The 23477-nt window shown below is 34.7% G+C and overlaps 2 protein-coding genes across 2 annotated transcripts; one reads left to right on the top strand and one right to left on the bottom strand.

Moving 5' to 3' along the window:
• Positions 1–192: 192 nt before the first annotated feature.
• LOC106135801 (uncharacterized) lies at positions 193–22855 on the bottom strand. The gene is made up of 14 exons (XM_060951154.1): positions 22703–22855; positions 22407–22610; positions 22124–22317; positions 21529–21730; positions 12587–12682; positions 10210–10370; positions 8465–8633; positions 7934–8002; positions 7562–7616; positions 6838–6905; positions 2522–6362; positions 1977–2073; positions 1077–1220; positions 193–782 (listed from the first exon to the last, which is right to left on the bottom strand). Exons 1-14 carry the CDS (start codon positions 22853–22855, stop codon positions 626–628), a joined length of 5610 nt encoding a protein of 1869 aa, XP_060807137.1. The 3' UTR covers positions 193–625.
• On the top strand, positions 13393–18042 carry LOC132903280 (uncharacterized). Its single transcript, XM_060951153.1, has 2 exons — positions 13393–13986; positions 14442–18042. The coding sequence occupies exon 2, from the start codon at positions 15212–15214 to the stop codon at positions 17639–17641; it is 2430 nt and encodes an 809-aa protein (XP_060807136.1). The 5' UTR covers positions 13393–13986; positions 14442–15211; the 3' UTR covers positions 17642–18042.
• Positions 22856–23477: the final 622 nt, after the last annotated feature.

A 23477-nucleotide genomic window follows, 5' to 3' on the forward strand; every position in this document is an offset into this window, starting at 1 on the left:
AATTATAATTACTCATGACAACATAAATAAAATAAACTACTTTGTTTTATAAGAAAATAACAAAAATAAATAGTTTAACATACAAAATAACGTTTTTTTCATGCTTAAATTAGCGTTGCCGTTTTAGAGCAGCTAACTTTATACACATAAAAAATAACATAAAATAAAATTTACATCGTGTTAAATACTTAACAAACAAAATAATCATTTTCTCGTCGAATTAATGGTTTTGCAGCAGCAAATTGCAATGGGCATAATGGTTTCAAAAAGGTATATTTAGTCTTCTTCAACGAACTAACCTTATGGACGTGATTGAACTCAATACGCACAAGCTCCTCGATTGCGCTAAAATTTGCATAGCATGGTACTGTACTAGTGTCAAGTAATGGCACGTTTTAATTTCTATATAATTAGTTTTACATGAAAACGACCGAGGGGTACGAAAAAAATGCCTCATTACAATTTACCTTATGTGAGCTAGAAAGAACAATGATTTCCGATATTTTTGTTTTGAGTTGGCATTGGAAACTAATATGAATTTAAAGAAAAAAAATTCTCCCTATTTCTATCTCACTGACCACTCTGACCACGTACATATAAGAAAAAAAAAAACTCTATTTCTACCTCAATGACCACTCTGACCACGGGTTTGGTTGGCCACAGCCCGGATGTCCTCCTGTAGGAGAGCTACCATGACGCGTTTCTTCTTACAATCCTGCCGTATGAACTCGGTCGCGCGACTCTTCAGCTGTTCCATAAATTCTGAATCCATTTCTTGGTTCCTGCAATTTTGTTTTGTATAAACAAATATAGATACATATAGTGACGGCTTTATCCCTCGCGGGGTAGACAGAGTCAACAATCTTGAAAAGACTGATAGGCCACGTTCGGCTGTTTGGCTGAATGATAGAATTGAGATTTAAATATTGACTGGTTGCTAGCCCATCGCCTAAGAAGAATCCTAAGTTTAGTCGCCTTTTACGACATCTATGGGAAAGAGATAGTGGTCCTATTTTTTTTTGTCACTGCTTACTATACAATATACGGGTTTCTATATAATATACGTAATAACGTACCTTTTCTCCAAGTCAGCAAACTTCTTATCCATCACTTCCACGACCTCCTTCAGAACTTCACCCGCGACTAGTTTAAGCGCGCGGCGTCGCTCGCTCTTTACTTCAGACAGGTGGCGCTGCGCTTCCACAAACAGGTGGACGAAACTGAAACACAAATATTTTATAAATATATACAGGGTGACATTTAAAACAACTGCATCCTTTTAAACATAGACTATACCCATTCTTCTGAGCCGTTTGAGCCTATTTTTATTTAAATTAAAAACGTAATCATTTTCACATGTAAAAACCCCTCAAAAACTACGTCACACGCTTTATTAAAGACCAATACTACAAAAAGAAATTAAAACTAAACATGTAAATAAATGTCTGAAAAATAAATTATTTTTCTAGTATCAAGATCAAGTAAAGTACAGAGTAGTCGAGATCGCTCAGCTGAATGAATTGTGTGTTTGACCTCTGAATCTTACGCGTCGCTTTTCCGCCGGCCGGGGTGATATTACGTATTTAGGATCGTGGATTTTGATCCTTTAGATGAGTACACTTAACAGTTAAATGTATGCAGTTGAATTAAAAGTCACCCTGTATATAAAATATATGTACCCATTTACAATACAACCTATTTAAAGTTGACTTTAGATTCAGAAGTTAGAATGTTTAAATATAAAATTTTCATACTTTAATATTTTATAACGACGATTATTCTTGTTTCCCACGACTTCATTCGCCGTATAACTTCTCTATCAGTCTTTCGTCTTTTAACCCATTCTCCCCCCTTTTCAAAAGTAGCCTATGTTCTTCCTGAGGGCCAACTCTTAGTATTTGTGTACCGAAAAATCAAAATCGGTTCAGTGGTTTAGGCGTGAAAGCGTAACAAACATTTATGATTACAATACTTACTTGTTATTGGTTGTCTGGTGAATCTCAGCAAGTGTGGTGTCCAATCTCTCCAATATATTTTGTAGACTGTCTCCATACGACTCGCTTAAACTTTTTGCTGAAAAATGAATTTAAAATTGATAGTTTTAAGGCCGAAATTTGATCAAAACCTAAATAAGGTATACACTGCATGATTTTAAGTAATTTTTATGCGCATCTTCTTTCATCAAAAATCCTATTGGCGATTGTCTCGGTTGCGCCCCGAGAGGAGCCCTGTATGTACATATACGAGTATGTTTACAAAAACTATCTAGGAGTGTATAAAGAAATAAATATATACGGGACAGATTAAGTCACAAAGTAACTTCGAGACATGTGTTACGAGATACTTATATATATAAACATCCAAGACTCAGGCCAATCAGACAAAATACGTTTGTCATCACGCCCTAGCCGGGATTCGAATCAGGGACCTCCGGTGTCACAGACAAGCGCACTACCGCTGCGCCATAGAGGCCGTCGCCGCAGGGTCGCTAGTATAATACATAATAAAATTAAACTGGTACCTGCGCTGACCGGCGCACTCTTCCTAAACCATTCGTCGATGCTAGATGCACTTGGCCCGCTCTCAGTAAGAACTACCGTTCTCTTTTTCCCGTACCCTCTCACAGGACTTTCCGACTTCCTCTTAAAAGTACCTCTTGAAGTCTTCCCGTCAACTCTTGTCGATGAACTAATGTTCGACCCATAACTTATGCTTAGAGCTGATTTCCTCAATTTCTTTGGAGTTTTTAGTACAGGACTTTTAATTTCAATCTGTTCGTTATGTTTTTTTATATCTTTCTCAACTGCTGGTACATTGTAATCTTTTAATAAGTCATCGAAGATTTTAATAGGCGATATTGAAGATTTGCGATAAGTTGTACTATTATGATTACTTTTATTACAATCCAGATTTAAGTCTACTCGTTTTATTGACGAAATCGATTTAGGCGCTGATCGTAGATTATAATGTAGTTTGATACATTTTCCACCAGACTCTTTTGCTTCAGTTATATGTTTTTTAGTTTTTTCAGAAGATTTATCTTCCTCGGATATTTTATTAATAGAATTAAGATCTGAAAGGTTATCTCTACTCTTAGTTTCTTTAACTTGAACGTTAGACTTTGGGCGTAAAAATACAGAGTTTTCTAACGCCTCATTCATATCTTTATTTTTGTCATCAATTCTAGATTTTTCAGATGAACGTGCGGACGAATCGTATGAACTTCGTCTGGATGGTAGCCATTTTGAAATGTCGTCGTAAGACATTTTAGACAAGGACACAACGGGTGAAATACATTTTCGCGAGCTGTTTGGTGAAGATTTAGATATATCGTATCTGTTCAAAACAACTACGGGGGAAACCGGTTTTTGAGAGCGATTTGCTGAAATCTTCTCAATTTTCGTCTCACTAGATTCTTTTACTGCCAGTATTTTAGACACATCATGAGTCGATTTCTGCACTTGTACGACGGGCGAAGTTCGTGAAGCATTTTCTGTCCAATTCTTCATCATATCAAGTTTCCCAGAGCTACTTGTACTGGAATTTATTGGTTTGTTTATTTCTTCTCTCAGTTTTATATAGTAATCTGTTATAGAAGTATCCAATTCCATGTCTTCTATATCCAGATTCCTGGATCGTACTCTTTTCTTGAGTTGACCATTATCAGGTGGTTTTTCGTTTATATTACCGTGAGCAGTTATTGGGGATTTACCTACAGTAGCTATAGACTTTTCAGATGGAACATCAGAAATGGAAATACTAACTTTATCATTTTTTTTGCTGTCATCTTGTCTTTCGTTTTCATCGAAATTACAGACTTCAATTATATCATCTGCATCAAATAATATTGCATTGTTTCGTCGAGGCGTGGGCTCAACATCTTTAGTATTATTTACTATAATTTGTGAAATATCAGGAGACATTCTGTCTACACCGTTAGAAATATTAAAATCAACTTTATCCATATCTAAAAGCAGATTTTGTGTAGTATTGGACTCATCAATAATGTCGGAAGTTCCTTGATATATTTTTTTCAATTTATCAAAAACTTGAATAGATACAGAATCATTAGGATCATCTTTACGAGGCGGCACTTTTTCTATTATCAATCCAGGGAGGGGGCTCAAAGTTCTATCATCATTATCTCTTTTCTCATCAAGTTTAGACATTTCTTTTTTAGTAGTTCCCATTTTTGGCTTTTTCTTTGCGTTTTTCTTAAGACGCGATTCCACCTTAACCGAATCATCCATTTCACTTCCGATAACTTCCATTACAGCGGGTGCTTTTAAAATAGGGTCTGGTTCTTTTACTATTTCAGTCTCATTTTTTAAAACCAAAGAAGTGTCCAGATCTTCTTGCTGAGCCTCCCTCATTTTCTGATCGGCTAAATTATGTGGTCTTGGCTGTCTTACTTTTTTACGTCTAACAACATTCTTCTTTTTCGTCTTTTTTAATGCCTCATCTGATGATTTTTCTGAATAATTAACTTTGTTGATTAGGCGTCCGTGTCGAGACACAGTTGAATCACCACTCGCATTTGTAGTTGAACTAATGCGCTTTTTTATTTCAACCTTTTTCTTCTTAAAGTCCTCATCTTCGCTATCGCTGGTAAAATTGTAAATAGCTAATTCTCTTTCGACCAATTTCTTATCAGCAAGAATGATATCATCGTGTTGCTCAACATTTGTTTTTAAATTGTCGAAAAGTTCATTCATCTTTTTGGTCCTTGGAGATGGTGATCTATTTCGTCCTTTAGGTTTAGACTTCTTAGATCTCGGTAGGCGAATATTCTTTTTTCGTGCCTGTTCGATATCTTTGTAACAGGTAGCTTCGTACGGACTCTTTTTATATTTGGACTTAAAGACTGCTCCATCATCTTCCTGCAAATTTGTAACTTCTAGTACTTGATTTTTAGCCTTATCATTTTTAACATGTTCATCTTTTGGAGAGTATAACTTACGCCGTCTACGAATCAGAGGCGTATTAAGGTCACTACTCTTAGGAGATATATTATTTATTTCTGGACTTGTCAGTACATTTTTTTTAGGATGTGCATGCGCTGCTTCCACAGGAATGTTTTCATCCAGGTGGCTCTTTTCTGTCTTGTTGTTTTTGCTTGCAATTATTTGCGATACTCTATTTTTATTTTGAATGTTTTCTGGTTCTATGCTGTCTTTATTTTCAAGTATAGGGGACATCTTTCGTGGTAAATCTAATTTGCTTTGTATTTGAGAACGAGTTTTGTTAATAGTCTTTTTTGTTTTAAATTTCAATTTAATAACCTTCCGCTGTTTAGATTTTTTCTTTGGAGTTTCTATATCTATTTTATTTTCAATTATATTAAGATCGTCACTTGGAATATTTTCTTTATCTTTTTTAGTATCCATGTGTTTTATTACATCCGTTTCTGTGTATCCCCCTTCGAGAATTTCTGCACACTTCTCAAAATCTTGACAAACTTTATCGATAATATTATTCAAACAATCAATTATTTCTACATCCTGTATGTCTTGGACATTTGGGAAATCATTTTCAACTAAACAATCTTGGAAATGATCACTTGCTTCTGAGCTGGATTCATTTATTTTTCTAGCTAAAGAAGGACTCACTACGATACCGCCAGATGTATTTTCTGCAATGTGCTCGGAGAAGAACTTTTCTACAGCTTCCTCATCAAATGTGTGCATCTCATTAGCGTCTATACCTTTCTGGATATCTTCTTCAATCGCTTTGTGTTTATCAATCAAAATCTTCTTTCTAACACTAACATACTCATATTGAGTTTCAACTATTTCATTAGGCTCCTCGGACGTATCATCTTTACATATGTTCAGTTTTTTATCATTTGCTAATTTATTATCATCTACATTTGGTGTATTATCAATAGTATCACTTTCTCTTAAATCCTGGCTTTTTTTGTTTTCACCAGTATTAATACCGCTATCTAACTTATCGTCTTTGTTTTTTAAAGCTTCTTTTAAAAGTAAGTCGACGATGTTATCTGCCTCATAATCTTTATTTTTAGATAAAGACTCTATAGTGTCATTAATAACTGACTCATTCGTACCAACTGTAGCTACTAAAAGGCAAGAGGGATTGTGTTCTTTGACTTCAACGATAGGTGATATATACTTTTTTGAAGATTTATATTTCTCCCCGTCACTTTGCGACTTTTTATCAGATTTTCTAAGGTTTTTATATCCAATCCCATAAGATCGATAACTGCTTGTTGTACTAACTACACTCTGACTATCGTTAATTTCTGTTATTTCGCTAACAATAGATAAATCGGGTAAGGCTGCAACTTTTAATGGATCTTTATTATATTTGAATTTTGGAAGAGCCTCTAATCTGTCGTGAAGCTAAAAACATGACAAAATTTAATACATTTTAGACAGTAATGAAATAGCAAACACGAAATACAAAACGTCGGTAATTTTGACCCTTCAACGAGTCAAATGTTATTTTCAATTGTTTATCAGATAAATTTACGTTGTAACTTATAGAATCAAAAACTATGGGACAGGTATTTGGCACAGAATTAGACAAAACCTTCAGGTGTAGGTAATACAGAAATTTCTTCTTCTCAAAATTCTCACGGTTTATTGGTTTGTTTGCAACTTTGTTTCCACTATTTATTCAAACAGCTGAACGTGGCCTATCAGTCTTTACAAGACTGTTGGCTCTATCGGTATGTATGAACTTTATTGTACATATAAAAGAGTTACAAAAAACATAGTATGACAAAAATAATAATGCACAAAGGCGGGATTGCTTCCAGTGGTTGACTGGAAGAAAACTGTGAAGGCACCTGAAATTATTTGAGTATTTGCTTACCAAAGCTAACGACGTGGTAGACGTGGTGGATGGCGACTTCAATGTGGAGGCGGACTTTATCACGTACCCTGAGGGGAAACAATAATATTTAAGAATACTATCATCTAATCCTGAATTCATGGTCAATGGCATACCCCGGGATCCTCCGCAGAGTGGTGAGCAGCAATCGGAAGAAGAAGAATACCATCACCATGCGTTCTCACCTCTATGGAGAGGAGCCCGGGGTGCGCCAATGACTACGATCCTGGATTTAATAAGGTTCGTTTTTACAGAAATCGATTCGGCTCTGGTCTAACCTCCGCATCTTTCGCAGCGTAACCTTATCCATATTGAATCACGGTTACACATCCAGACGCCTGAATGTGCAGGTTCCCTCACGATGTAAGAGCATCGTCTAACAAATTAGCAATCAACAATATTTTACAATACAACTTCAATAATATTCTTTCGATTAAAAAAAATCTCGCCATCTTAATGTGTGAACTATTGCATTTTAACAGTGTATCAGAATCCAATCCAATAACTAAGATTATTGAATTCATTAGATTATTATTCGAGAACGACTGTTATCTGAACTGAAAAAAACTAAACCTCTCATCAAAATCGCTTTATCTCTCTTATCTAACTAATGTTATTAATGCGAAAGTACTTAGGTAAGTTTGTTTGTTTGAATTCCCTACGGTATCCAAACTACGGGTAAATGCCTAGGAAATTAAAAACTCACCTGAAGCCTTACGTCGCGCCGGACGCACAGGGTGTGAAAATCTAGTGTCTTCCTCCTAATAATAAAAAAAAAATAAAAAAAATACAATGAAAATTTCAGAAGGTTTAACCTCTCAACAATCCGACATAATAATAAATAATAACAAAATTATCCTAAACTAAAACTTATGACATTTCGTGTCTTCAAAACTACCCACATATACAACAAAAAATTTTATCGCGCTCAAACTATCGCTGTCCCGTTTCCCGCCATAATAAAAAGCGGAACAACGATAATTTAATATCGCACGATAAAACTGCGTCATGCAATACTTGTCCTACTGGTTTTAACAAAGCCATTCAATATCAAAAAAAATTAAAAACACTAACTCACCGAGCTACTGATAATTTTCTTGTTCAAATCACGTGGTGATGTTGTCAACTCTTCGAAATCTATCAGTACCTGAACAATATAAAATACATTTATAAATATTTACCTTTGTGACACAAGGTCCCGGGTTCGAATCCCGGCCAAGGCAACATGAAAATCAAACTTATCCCACTCCTGATCTATGGACACTGGTTTCCTCTAGGTATATACATAAGTAGTCTTCGCAAAGTGTTAAAATAGGTTTTAATTTTTTTAATTGTGTTAATATTATTAATATATTATATATTTTATTAATCTAAATCTCATTATAACCTGTTATTTATATCTATGTATATATTATTTGGCAATGCAACCAGCCTTCTGGGCACGTTGCCGTGGGCAAACGATTTACAGGGCGACTACACAATTTAAAGAGTTTTTATTTTAATATAATTAATAGTTTGAATACTTGTATTAACACAAGGCGTATGCAATTTTATGTTGTAATTTCAATAAAAATTAATGAATTATACATACTTATATCTCATTTCTTACCTCATATTTATCACCAAAAATTTCTCTCAGCGCTGTGTCGAACCTGTTGAGATCGTTCCGTTTGCTGACAACTAACTGCACATCCCCACCATCGCCCACTGATTCACCTGAAGGGTGCACTAGTAGCGGCTGTGATGTTTTTATTGACAAAGTAATGTCTGAAGTTTCCCTGTAAAAATTTAATTTTTTAGGTGAAAATCAATATTAAATTTGACGACGTTATTCCAAAATGTAAAAAATTATTGTTTTTGTCTGCCTTTTAAGTCATAACCACTGAAATGAACTTTATGAAATTTCGGATGAAATTATGCAAAATTTCATGAAGTTCGGTTCAGTATGTTTTTATTGACAAAGTAATATCTGAAGATTCCCTGTAAAAAAAATATTATTTAGGTGAAAATCAATATTAAATTTAACGACGTTATTCCAAAATGTCAAAAATTATTGTTTTTGTATCTGCCTTTTAAGTCATAACCACTGAAATGAACTTTATGAAATTTCGGATGAAATTATGCAAAATTTCATGAAGTTCGGTTCAGTATGTTTTTATTGACATAGTAATGTCTGAAGTTTCCCTGTAAAAAAATATTTTTTAGGTGAAAACCAATATTAAATTTGACGACGTTATTCCAAAATGTCAAAAATCATTGTTTGTGTGTCTGCCTTTTAAGTCATAACCACTCAACCGAACTTTATTTTTGGATGAAATATGCAAAATTTTATAAAGTTTTGTTCAGTGATTACTCCTAAGTATGTATATACATATATACTACTACTAAACCCCTCTCATAACCACTGAAATGAACTTTATGAAATTTCGGATGAAATATGCAAAATTTCATGAAGTTCGGTTCAGTATGTTTTTTATTGACATAGTAATGTCTGAAGTTTTCCTGTAAAAAAATATTTTTTAGGTGAAAACCAATATTAAATTTGACGACGTTATTCCAAAATGTCAAAAATTATTGTTTGTGTGTCTGCCTTTTAAGTCATAACCACTCAACCGAACTTTATTTTTGGATGAAATATGCAAAATTTTATAAAGTTTTGTTCAGTGATTACTCCTAAGTATGTATATACATATATACTACTACTAAACCCCTCTCATAACCACTGAAATGAACTTTATGAAATTTCGGATGAAATATGCAAAATTTCATGAAGTTCGGTTCAGTATGTTTTTTATTGACATAGTAATGTCTGAAGTTTTCCTGTAAAAAAATATTTTTTAGGTGAAAACCAATATTAAATTTGACGACGTTATTCCAAAATGTCAAAAATTATTGTTTGTGTGTCTGCCTTTTAAGTCATAACCACTCAACCGAACTTTATTTTTGGATGAAATATGCAAAATTTTATAAAGTTTTGTTCAGTGATTACTCCTAAGTATGTATATACATATATACTACTACTAAACCCCTCTCATAACGTAACAATCAATCCCGCGGGAACTCCGGGATAAAAAGTATGTTTTATTCTAAGTCTTCAGCTACCTACATACCTAATTTCATCGTAATCGGTTCAGTAGGTTTTGCGTGAAAGAGTAACAAACTTCCATACTGACATACAAACATTCGCATTTATAATATTAGTAGGATATACACAGGGTACTTTATTTTTCAGGCTGGCAGAGCCGCGGGCGAAAGCTAGTTATTCAGCATATTATGTGCTTACACATCTTACACCATGATCAAAATTACCAAAAATCTGTGACATAAACGTTAGTCTATGTTTAAAATCCTTACTTTGCAAGTTTAGCGCTAAGTACCCCATCCTCTTTCACAATAAGGGTCTGCATGTTGGCCGCCGCCAGTCCCAGGGCCTCCATCATTCTGGGATCCAGCATGACCGTGATGCTGCTGGTAGCTGGGTTGATGTCCAGCCAGGAGTCGCGTTTTGGTGAGCACTGAAAATAAAGCCTTACTAGTTTGTATTACTTAGGAACTTAGATTGACTGACCGTCGATGTACCGACGTGACTATGTAAATGGCTATTATTTACATACATCAAATTTCTAATATATTTAAACGAGCAATTCTTGTATATATGTATATAATCACGATCTCGGAAACGGCTCCAACGATTTTCATGAAAGTTACAGATTAGGGGCTTTTTGGCTCAAGGAATCGATTTATCAAGGTCCTAGGTTCGAGAAAAGATCGGTTCCCAAGATATATAAACATTTTAAAAACCGCGTTTTAAGAAACTATATCAGCGCCATCTCTGGCAAAGCTCGGTCAACCGGGTACTGTATATAATCACGTCTTATCCCTAATGGGGTAAACATAGCTAAAAGTTTTAAATTTCACGTTCAGCTGTATGATTTACTTTTAGAACTGAGTTTCAAATAGTAAAAGTGAATTGAGTTTTAAAGAGGTAAAAAATTTTTATTTGAATATACTATTGCACCTAAGAGAGGATTTCCCCGCTATTCCCGTGGGATTCCCGATTTTCCGCTTTACGTAGGCGACTCTTGTTCATAAATCTACATCCACACGCTATTAATAAATAGAAAAGAATTGTAATTTTAACGAATAAACTCAAAGCTACTAGACAGATTGTCATCAAAATTTGCACAGATCCTACTACTATTATAAAGGCGAAAGTTTGTATGGATGTATGGATGTTTGTTACTCTTTCACGCAAAAACTACTGAACCGATTACCATGAAATTTGGTATGTAGGTAGCTGAAGACCCAGAATAACACATAGGCTACTTTTTATCCCAGAGTTCCCGCGGGATTGATAGGGTTTCCATGCGGACGAAGTCGCGGGGGGCCTCTAGTATAGAATAAACTTTCGAGAGACATAGGTACCTACTCAGCCACTTTTTTACTGGAAATCCTCTGAAGAGCAAAGCTCCGCGCATAAGCTAGTCATATATACATATAACTAGAGGACGCCGAGCAGCCTATGTTCTTCCTGAAGTTCTATTCAATGTCTATTTTATAAGTATATCATCATAATCGGTACAGTAGTTTTTGAGTTTATTCTTTACAAATATACAAATCTGTTGTCTTTATTACTAACGTGGATAAAATGTAGGTTTGCATGATACGGAACCCATAAAGTCCAATAAGCTGAACTTCTCACTCTTCTACTTATTCAAATCCTACTTACGCAAAAAAAGATCAACACAAGATATTGACCCCCTAAATTATAATCACATTGACCCTAAATTCGTTCCACTAATCACCATAATTACATAACAAGATACTAACACATGAGTCAGTGACCACTGACCTCTCAAACTTACAATAACAAACCTGACTCATAATAGTATCTTACATGCAGTGTGAAACCGCTTAGTTCTTTTTTTTTTAATAGTTAAGATTTTTAGTTGGCAAAAATTTACATGATTGGGTGTACTAGATGTTTTGGTAGGAAGAGATGCGTCGATGGGTACCTGCTATTTGATACAGTTACACCGATTAGTTCTTTGAATTGTAGCGAAAAATAATAATAAATTTCCTTTTTAACAACTGGTTGCGAAACTTAGTTGCCTCGGGCGGCGGCCGAAAGGGTCAAAGCCATTCTCTAATTTGACCGCTTTTCCAGCTATTATTGTTATTTCTCAGGAACGCCGGTGGTAGAAATAAAATAGGTGCCCGGCTATAATGCGAAAGGAATGCGCGCGTACGAGGAGGCTTGCCGTGTGGCAGTTCATATCTTCCCATGGATGTCGTAAAAGGCGACTGAGGGATAGGCTTATAAACTTGGGATTATTCTTATAAGCGATGGGCTAGCAACGTCACTATTTTAATCTCAATTCCATCTTTAAGCTGGACGTGGCGTTTCAGTCTCTTCAAGATTGTAGGCTCTGTCCAGTCTATCCCGCGAGGATATAGACGTGGCTGTATGCTGTGTATAGGACTCTGAGTATCTAATATACCTAAATAAGATACTCTTATGGTGAGGGGAAACCTGCACATTCAGGAAACTGACTGTGTAACCACAATCCAATATAACTTAGGTTCCCTGAAAAGGTTGCAAAGATCTGACGGAAGTCGCTTCGTAAAAAAAACATGACTCACCCAACCCAGGATCAGTTGGAATGAACCCGGGATTAAAGCCAAGAGGAAGAATATTACGAGATAAATTGAGGACCAATAAGGTCTTTACCTCCATAGTCAAGGCTCCGATCGTCATCTGATGGTAGACGGCCGAAGTGGCTGGACCGTGCGTTTTGTTTTGGGCGTTCAGAAAGTCGCGAGCATCCTTTAAACAAGTATACCAGAAAACTTTAATTAAAAACAAGCATTTAGAAATAAATATTTTTGATAATATATTCATGTTATGTTATTCATGTTTTTTAATGTAGACAATTCGTCACGATTTAGATTTAAGAGATCTATATTTGTAAATTGACGTCCGATGAAAATGCTGCAGTGTAGTTTGTTCCGCTGCTTCTTCTACACGTGCGCTTTGGAAGCGGTAGTAGGTATAATTAGATTTAAGTTAACGTGACGTCAATAAGTGATACCCTGTATCCAATTTTGAAAATAAATCTATTCCATTCTATTCTTAAATAAGTAAGTATATTTTGTATTGAGTGATACTGAGTAGGTAGGTACTAATGGAGGGTCCCCAGCAAAGTTGCGTAGATCAGACGGGAGTCGCTTCGCGTAAAAACCTGACTCACCCAATCCAGGATCCGAGGTCTAAGGCATATCCCGGGCTCCTCTCCAGAGTGGTGAAGATGCAACTGGAACTAAAGCCAGACGGAAGATGTGATACTATGTAGTTTCGCTTTTATTCTACTCTTAAATGATCTATAATAGCCTCTGTGGCCCAGCGGTAGGGCGCTTGTCTGTGACGCCGGAGGTCCCGGGTTCGAATCCCGGCCAGGGCATGATGAGAAAATAACTTTTTCTGATTGGCCTGGGTCTTGGATGTTTATCTTTATAAATGAGTCATTTGCAAAATAGTTGTACATACACTAAACAAAATCTGTCTCCTTGAATATTTACTATTTTAATGTTGGATTTATATGATTAATTCTATTTTATGTGCTTCTTATAACTATTATTTAAACGTTTATCACTTTTATAACACTAGATTTATAAATAATTTCTAAATTAGTAATAAAATTAAGACGTAATTTAATGCCTTTCATACAATATTTTTTTGTCGCCCACACACTCCCTCTAATTCAAACTAATAATTTGGTATTTTATGTTTTAAATCTAATTGTATTTAGCTCATAGTAGAATAGGTGAAAATATTGTTTTACGCAAAACCGATTGTTATTAGTAAAAGATAATGCATAGGCGATTTATTGGTTTTTAATTAAATGTCTCCAATTTATTTCTTTTGTGTAATTCTTATGTGTAACTGAAATATTATGGCTATTTAATTGATTTTGAACGCACTCATAATAAATTTTAGTATGGCAATACTGTACGGTACTACCAACTTGACCAAATGACAGTGCGGCCGGTCATTTCACTTTGAGGTTAAGAATCATGGTGTGCTCGAGATTTGTCAACAAAAAATTCTCTTGTTTAACGTGGACTTTTCTGGTAAGTAAATAGTAAATTCCGCAAAAATCTTTTTGAATTATGTTGTTTGGTTTTGTACAATAAGAATAAAACTATGAAACAATTATATTAGTAAGATTTTTCTTTATAAATTTTTTGAAGGTTATGTTGACACCACTGGAAATTGTTCTTTTGTGTGACGTTCAAGCGTTACACAATCTTTTGTGTAACATGTGTAACGTTACACAAAGGATAAGGGTGTATCTATATCTGCACTTTGTAATATCTTGAATAAGTAAAATTATAAAATATTTTTTAAAAATAGGTATGGTTGCCTATTTATTATGCTGCTTGATCAATTTTATTTTGAGTAGGTATTAGGTATCTTTGGTAAATATTATTAATTATCCTTTCAGATATTTATGACATTTTTTTTGTTCAACTATAGTATTTTAATTTAAAAAAAAATGATAAGTATTGGTGTGTTTGCTCTATAGGTACCGAAAAATGCCTCCGATGACTCCAGCCGAACGCCAAAAAAAATACAGAGAAAAATTAAAACGCGAAAATCCCGATAAATTAGAAAAATTGAAAAAAGAGAATGCTGAGAGGACCAAGAGAAAATATAAACCGATTAACCAATTTTCAGATTATTTGCAGAATGAAAAACGAAAAAAATGGCGAGAGCAAAAGCAGAAAAGAAATGGTGAACCATCCACTAGCAAACCAACCAACACTGCTGAAACGACTCAAAAAGAAAAACGTAAAGTTCGATATATTTTATCAAAAGAAAATTCAGTATTAAAAGACAAAGTTCAAAAGATGGCTAGAGTTATAAAAAAACAAAGAAGAGCTATATCTCGCTACAAAGTAAAAATTGAAAATTTAAAAAAATCCATAGACAAATTAGAAGAGGACTTACAGTTTTGCGAAAATTTAGACAAAAATATCACTACGAAAAATAAAGAAGCAACAACACCATGTTCAAAAACAGAAAAATTTTTGGAAGAAACAGTGCCAAATATACCTACTCCAGAGAAAAAAAAAAGTAAAAAAGGTGATACTTGAAGGATATGTTTTGAAAGAATCGTTGAATAATCAGTACAATAAAGCAGAAAAAAAACCCGAGAAAAAGGTTTTAAAGAATGTGGTTGACAACGAATTAGTAAGAAAGTACAAATTAAAGACTAAACTCGGCCATTCTTGCTTCGGATTAAAAGGTAGACTCAGACAAAGACAAACACAACTTCAGAAGAAAAGGAGAAGGATGAACGAGATACAATTATTTTTAGAAAGGGACGATAACAGCAGAATTACAGCAGGAAAAAAAGAGACTATAACATGTAAGAAAAATAAAAAACAAAGAAGATATCTACTAGATTCACTAGATAAATTACATAAAAAGTATAAAGAGGAAGGTGGTTCGGTTTCATATACAACTTTCACCAGATACAAGCCGTTTTATATTTTGGATCCTAAGAGTTCCCAAAGAAACACATGTGCATGTGTCAAACATGCAAATTTGTCATTTCTAGCGCAGAAACTAAAAATACTCGGACTTCTTGAAACAGACGATTTGGAACAGTTGGTTTCAGAAATTGTATGTGACAAGTTCAATGAGAAGTGTATGTATAATGAATGCGATAGATGTAAAGATAAGATTATTTCATTTGATGAGTCACAAAAAAATAAAGATATGACTGTGTTTTGGTACAGCTGGGTTACAAAGAAACATGAATACACTAAAATAAAAAGTACTGACCAGGAAACTGAAACCAAGACTACAAAGAAGACTTCTAAAGAAATGGTACAAGGTACGTTAGAAACTTTGATACAGACATTTTCGGAACAACTTCTCATATTCAAAAAACACTTTTTCAACATTTATCATGCATACCAAATGTATAAAAGATGTAAAGAAACACTAACTGAAAATCAGTGCATTATACATTGCGATTTCTCTGAAAATTATCTTTGCAAATTAAATGAAGAGGTACAAGCAACACATTTTGCCGGTTCTAAACAACAGTTTACATTACATACTGGAGTCATTTATTACAAAAACGAGCTGGGCTTACAAGAAAAATCATTTTGCACTATTTCACCTTCAAATAATCACGAACCCTCAGCTATTTGGGCTCATCTGACACCTATTTTAGAACAGATAAAAAAAATTATAACGAATGTGACTACAATACACTTTTTTTCCGATGGGCCCACCACCCAGTATCGCCAGAAAGGCAATTTTTATCTACATTCAATTATGATTAAAAAAATGGGTTTTGAAAATTCTACTTGGTCATTCTTTGAATCTGCCCACGGCAAAGGGGCAGCAGATGGGATAGGCGGTGCAGTAAAACGGACATTAGACAAAAAAGTTGCACACGGTGAAGACATTATCAATGCACAAACTGCCTACGACACTCTAATAAAGGGTCAGTCGAAAATTGCTTTCTTTTACATATCGGAAGAAAATATACAAACTGTAAAACAAGAATTTGGTACAAGAGAATTGATCCCTGTTCCAAACACAATGACTATACATCAAGTGATTACAACAGACGAGGACGATACAATAAAATATAGAAAACTGGCTTGTTTCTGTAAAGAAGCATTATGTGATTGTTTTGACTTAAAAGAGCATAACTTGATTATTAAGAATAAGAAGAGAAAATATAATAGAAATATAACGGAAACGGAAAGAACGACAATCAAAAGAAGACGCATTACAAAAAAGAAACGATTAGCAAGAGCAGACAGTGATACAAGCGTTGATTCTGATGTAACTTATGCTGAATCCGAAGATAGTGATTGGAAGGTTGAAGAAGAGTGCAAGTCAGAAAACAGTAAAACAGGTGACAAAGAAAATATTTTAGAAGAAAGTAAGACAACAAACCTAATTAAGAGTAGTAATAAGAAAATTACCCTCTTATCTGATATAAGAAATACTCCAGAAAATGTCAGATATTTCGATTTAAAAAATTACGGCCCATTTAGGCTTAATAACGTCGACAAAATAGACATTTCTATAAAACATCAACTAGCTACAAGTTTCGGAACAAACACAAATATTCAATCAAGATTCCAAGATATTAGAAATGAGAGTGCAGCCGAAGAAAATAAGAAAGTGTTAAAAGATATGGAAAATGCAGCAGATGACAATATTACTAATAATGCTAATGCGATAAAAGAAAAGAAGGCAGAAATAGAAGGGGCCACAATAGGTACGGAAGTAGAACTAAAAAGTGATGATACTGAAGAGACCATAATAGAAGAGGGAAAAGTAGTGATAGAAGAAAAACAACCAGAAAAATACTATTTGAACAAGGATAAAAGAAGAGAAAATGAGACTGAATCAGAAAATATAGAAGAGGGAAAAGTAGTGATAGAAGAAAAACAATCAGAAAAATACTACTCGAACAAGGATAAAAGAAGAGAAAATGAGACTGAATCAGAAAATAAAGACTATGCTAAAAGAGACAATGAGACTGAAAATATAACTAAAACTGAAAAAGAAACCAAAGTACAAGAATTAGAAAATTTTATAAACTACAATAAAAATGATAGTGTGTTGGTTAGATATTATGAAAAAAAGGGATGGACATATTATATAGGATTTATTGAAAACGTCGAACTCAGACCTGAAATAAAGTATACAATATTTTTCTTAAAAACTGTAAAAAAAACCTCAGCTTAAATTCGTACCCCCAAAAAAAATTGACAGAGATACACTCCCGGCTGCAAATATTGTAAAAAATGTCCATTTAAGTTCAGTTTCAAATTACTATATCGACGGTTGAAAGGCTAATTGTGGTAAGCGCCATTTTGTGAAAGCTGAGAAAAAGCGGTTTAAAGTTTTAATTTTTGGAAAAAAATTCGCTGTTAAAAAATGGCTTGACCGATTTTGATAAAATTAATACAGTATATTTATAAGGTTAAAAAGTACGTAAAACCATTATTTCTGTTACTATTTAGCAATATTTCAGTAATTTTATGGCGCTTACATCAAAATGACACTTTTCCAGGGAAAGGCAAAATGAGTTAAATGCTTGAAATGAACAAATAACTTGACAGCAAAATGAGTCAAATGCTTGAAGTGAACAAATAACTGGACAGCAAAATGGTTCAAGCGCCCATCCCATGTAATACAAAATAATTGAAAATGATTTAAATGCCATGTAATTTTCAACACTAAATTGATATTTCAGTTTAAAAGACAAAATAATACAAAAAGAAAATTGAGCAATTGAAACAAACGGCATGCCAATAGAAAGGTGATCATGACTTTAGGTTCTTGTCATCAATACAATAATTTTTTAGGAATTAAATAACGGTTATTTTTAAATAAAACAAAAAAGAAATCCTTATATGAGGATTCGAGTGCTTGTGTCAGGATAAACGGAGCGCACACTAAGTGGTTTAAGATTGAGAAAGGCGTTACGCAAGGATGTGTTGCGTCACCGTGGCTGTTCAACCTATTTATGGATAGTTGTTTGACAGATTTGAAAGAATCTGAAAGTGGATTAAGGATGAATGAGTTACTCGTCAAATGTCTGCTCTATGCCGACGATCAGGTTATACTGGCGTCATCAGCGGAGGAGTTACAGCAGATGGTAAACTGTATGCATGAAGCTTTAAAAGAGAACGGAATGAGAGGGAACGTAAGTAAAACTAAAACACTGGTTTTTGAAATGGAGAAAGAAATGACAGCATGTAATATTTTGATTGGAGGAGAAAAAGTTGAGCAAGTGAAAGAGTTTGTATATCTAGGATTAAAGTTTACATCAGATGGCAAGTGTAATAGTGATATTGAAAGGAGAGTGAACGCGGGGAACATGGTGAATGGAGCTTTGCATGCCTTTATGAGCAGTCAGAAACTATCCAAAAAGGCTCGGATGGCTGTGCATAGGGGCGTGTTGGTCCCGACATTAATGTTTGGGAGTGAAAGTTGGGTATGGCAAAAGAAGCACGAAAGCAGAATAAATGCAGTGGAAATGAGAGCGTTAAGGAGTATGAAGGGTGTGAAATTGAGTGACCGGATAAGGAACAGCGTGATAAGGGAATGTTGTGATGTGAAAGAAGAAGTATTGACAGGAATAGAAAAGGGTATGTTGAGATGGTTCGGTCATGTGGAGAGGATAAATGAAAACAGGTTCACTAAGCAGATATACAAAGAGAGTGTGGAGGAAAAGGTCGGAGGGGGAAGACCTAGACGAACGTATCTTGATCAAATTAAGGACGTCCTGGTAAAGGGTCAGGGCAAAAGTACCCGAAACCCCCGAGCATGCATGAAGAGAGTTATGAATGTGGATAAAGCGAAGAAAGTATGCAGAGATCGTGGCAAGTGGAAACAGGTAGTCTCTGCTTACCCCTCCGGGAAAGAGGCGTGATTGTATGTATGTATGTATGTAGAAAGAAATGACAGCATGTAATATTTTGATTGGAGGAGAAAAAGTTGAGCATGTGAAAGAGTTTGTATATCTAGGATCAAAGTTTACATCAGATGGCAAGTGTGTTAGTGATATTGAAAGGAGAGTGAACGCAGGAAACATGGTGAATGGAGCTTTGCATGCCTTTATGAGCAGTCAGAAACTATCCAAAAAGGCTCGACTGGCTGTGCATAGGGGCGTGTTGGTTCCGACATTAATGTATGGGAGTGAAAGTTGGGTATGGCAAAAGAAGCACGAAAGCAGAATAAATGCAGTGGAAATGAGAGCGTTAAGGAGTATGATGGGTGTGAAATTGAATGACCGGATAAGGAACAGCGTGGTAAGGAAATGTTGTGATTTGAAAGATGTAGTTACAGAAATATAAAGGAGCATGCATGAAGAGAGTTATGAATGTGGATGAAGCGAAGGAAGTATGCAGAGATCGTGACAAGTGGAAAGAGGTAGTCTCTGCCTACCCCTCCGGGAAAGAGGCGTGATTTTATGTATGTATGTATGTACAACTTCGTTAACCGCCGGCGTTTGACTGACGCCGCAGACGCGCGTGAGTGCGAGCGAAACATGCCTCGGTAGCGCACACAACACGATAACTACCTACATCGTGCAACAAAATGTGTCAAACGACATGCGTGTGTGGGGCGGTGGAAAACAAAAACGGCTAAGCGACGTACTTCAATATTATCTTAGAAATCAAAATGGGTCAAGCGACCATATCCTATAAAAAGCGAAAAGGCAAATTGGCGCAATCGCCTCTGATTTTCAAAATAGTATGATGCAATGTAATCCATACGCCTTGACACAAAAATTATGATAAAAGTCAAAAAGGTTTAAGTGGCAGATCCACAAATTTACCCAAATCTTTGTCGTTTAGATCAATGACCGCCAAAATGAGACCCTTTTTTGCGGTTGTGTCAAGCGCCAAAAAAATGCTCAGAAAAATATGAGAGTGAGCCCAAACGATGGAGAAAAATTCGCAGATTCCAAATATGTATATAACTCAATATCGCGAAAAATGTCGCTTGACACAATTAGCCTTTCAACCGTCGATATGTTATCAGAAGACAGTGATCGCATTTATTTTGATTAAGACTTTTAATACTTAATTTAAATTTTTGATATGCACAAATATTATGTTCAGTCAAAGTTTTATAAGTTTAACTTTTGATTTATTTTAATAAGATATTGTTTACTTTCTTTTGGACAAAGTTTTTTAAGTTTGACTTTTGATTTATTTTAATAAGATATTGTTTACTTTCTTTTGGACAAAGTTTTTTAAGTTTGACTTTTGATTTATTTTAATAAGATATTGTTTACTTTCTTTTGGACAAAGTTTTTTAAGTTTGACTTTTGTTTTATTTTAATAATTTACTTTCATTTAAACAAAGCAAAGTTATTTGACTTTTTATTAATTTTAATAAGATATTGTTTATTCTCGTTTGGACAAAGTTTTTTAAGTTTGACTTTTGTTTTATTTTAATAATTTACTTTCATTTAAACAAAGTTATTTGACTTTTTATGTTCATGAACATTATTTTCGCTTAAATCTTTTGTCAGATAAAAAAAAATGTTTTGTAAGTGATTTGGCTATGGATGGATGGTATGTGTACCTTTTTTTTTAATAAAGATCAGATAATTATTTTGATGCTTTTTTTCCAACCACATAATTATACCTATGTACGGACCCTTACAAATTCCTTTGTGGAACAGTTTATCTTTTGTGTAACAAAATCGGACTGTTCTTTTGTGTTTATATTGTGTTACGGTACATCTATTTTGAAAATGACTCAAATATTTATCATAATAAATAGTATCGTTGAGTTAGTATCTCTTGTAACACAAATCTCGAACTTATTACAGGGCTAACTCAATTTGTGTAATTTGTCACCTATACATATATTTACTATTTATTTATTATTTATATATGTAGTCAAGTAGCAATTGTATCCTATTAATTAAGAAATAAAATCTCAATGTCCAACTATAGTCCAATCCAAGACGCTGGTTGCCTGTTAACCGTAATCGGAGATCAGACAGCAGTTGCTTATGGTACCTAGTACCTTAATCAATCATCTCAAGAAGAGGTGCAGCTGGCATACATTATGTTTTTTCTTTGCCACAACGAGACTACAATTTCTACCTGAAAGAAGTTGAGCCAAGGTCGCTCCAGGAAGATATCGGCAGCTTCCCTGCTGTACAAGCCGTCGGGAAACCATTTAGCAGCGGCGGCGCGCCTCACACACGAGTTCTGTCTTGGCAGCAGCCAGCGGAGCAGGGTCTCCAACATGTAGTACTGGGTTGGTACATGTCCAGTCTTGGCTAGGAGGGATGATAGCTTTACGCTGGAATAGGTGAGAGTTTTATATTTATCAGTGAAGTTGGGACACTAATTTTTGTGTGTAACTTTACACTCATCCATACTTATATTTTATAGAGGAAAGATTTGTAGCTTTTTCTAACACTCAAAAACTGATGAACAAATAACCAGTAATATAGTCAAAATTATTAATATGTTATATGTAAATTCAAACTATTCACTTGTAAATAACTTTAATGTATTTTTCCATTTCTTTCTTAAGATTAATAATGTAAAATTAATAAATCAAGTGTCAAGCTTTTCTGTACCTGTAGGTACTTATATCATCAGTATGCTTTCTGCAGGAGATGCCTTAGAACCATATTTTGAAAACCAATTCTCGACAGAAGGAAAAAAAATAGATAAATAAAAAACTTACAAATAATTCTCCACCAGATGTCTTGTGGCAAACCTCACTTCCCTGCTGGAGTCAGCACAGCACAAGTTCAAGCAGTACAAGATCTCCAGTTGTTGCAAAACATCCAGTTCACTCCTTGTAGCTAAATCTAAGAGAGGTTCTGCTGTGCTCTCTACAAGTAAATCTGGAAGGGCGGGGTCTTTGAGCCTGAGTTCCTGAAAGTGGCATACATAAATTTAAAAAAAGTAAAGAAAAGGTTGGGCGATAGTTTGTCAGTCAGTGACTTATCTCAGCAATTAGATACCTTTACAATCTTCAGGAGGAAAGTCATGAATGACCACCAGTCTGAGTTCATTATGATAAGCTGTTTCCTAGTAGCATCCAGCCAGTGCTGCAGCAGCCCCACCAGCTCTTTACCAAGCAAACCCCAAGTTTTCGACCGCGCCACTTCCAAAAGCCGCTCAATAATAACAAACGCAGCACCATGTTCATTAAACTTGTTGAAGTACTAAAAACAAAAAAATACAAGTTTCAGTTTAAAACAGTTTTTGCAGACAGAAAGACAATGATAAATCACGGATGGGTAAAAATAATCAATACCTGAATTTCAAAATAACGAGCTTTTTTCAGCGAAAGAACAGTCGTCATGTTCAACTGCAGTTTCGACTTCTTAAAAGTCCTTATAACATTCTTCGTAACATCAACATAATCATCCACGCTTTTAATTTTCATAAACAGCTTTCCAATATCCATTATTTATTATAACTTTTTTCTAAAATATACTTCAAATATGTAGCTAGAGCTAAATTTTTTAAATTTTCCATTTATTTCCCGCGGAATTGATTTTTGAATGATATCTGACAAATGTCCGATATCTGTTATGTTGGCACCAAAGTTTTTCGTTTCTCTATGATCTGACTTGATTCTACAGTCTACACACATAGCACTTTGTCCCAGAGAATCATTCCCGCACTGTGTACTATACTTTGTGATTGAAACTGCAAACCGCCAACATTTAGCGCGCGATAGAGTACGTACATACGAGCTTTACGAGAACAAGACTGATATTATGTCTGTAGTTTATGTTTATCAGCGAAGTTGGGTCATTAAATTCTGTATGTAGTTACTATTTACCACCTGTATACTCATCCATACTTATATTTTGAAAAGTAAAGATTTGTAGTTTTTTATAACAAATACACTCAAAAGCAACTGAGCCAATAACCAGAGAGAATAAAATTAATGTATTTGCCATTTCATTCTTAAGATTTATAATTTGAATTATATAAAAGAAGAAAGTAAATGCCTGACTGATTTAAATTTGGCGTACAGATCGTACGACCACTAGTCGTCGGTCGCAAGTACGCTGCTTTGC

The sequence above is a fragment of the Amyelois transitella genome, chromosome 24 (genome assembly GCF_032362555.1).
Source record: "Amyelois transitella isolate CPQ chromosome 24, ilAmyTran1.1, whole genome shotgun sequence".
In the NCBI taxonomy this organism is placed as follows: domain Eukaryota; kingdom Metazoa; phylum Arthropoda; class Insecta; order Lepidoptera; family Pyralidae; genus Amyelois; species Amyelois transitella.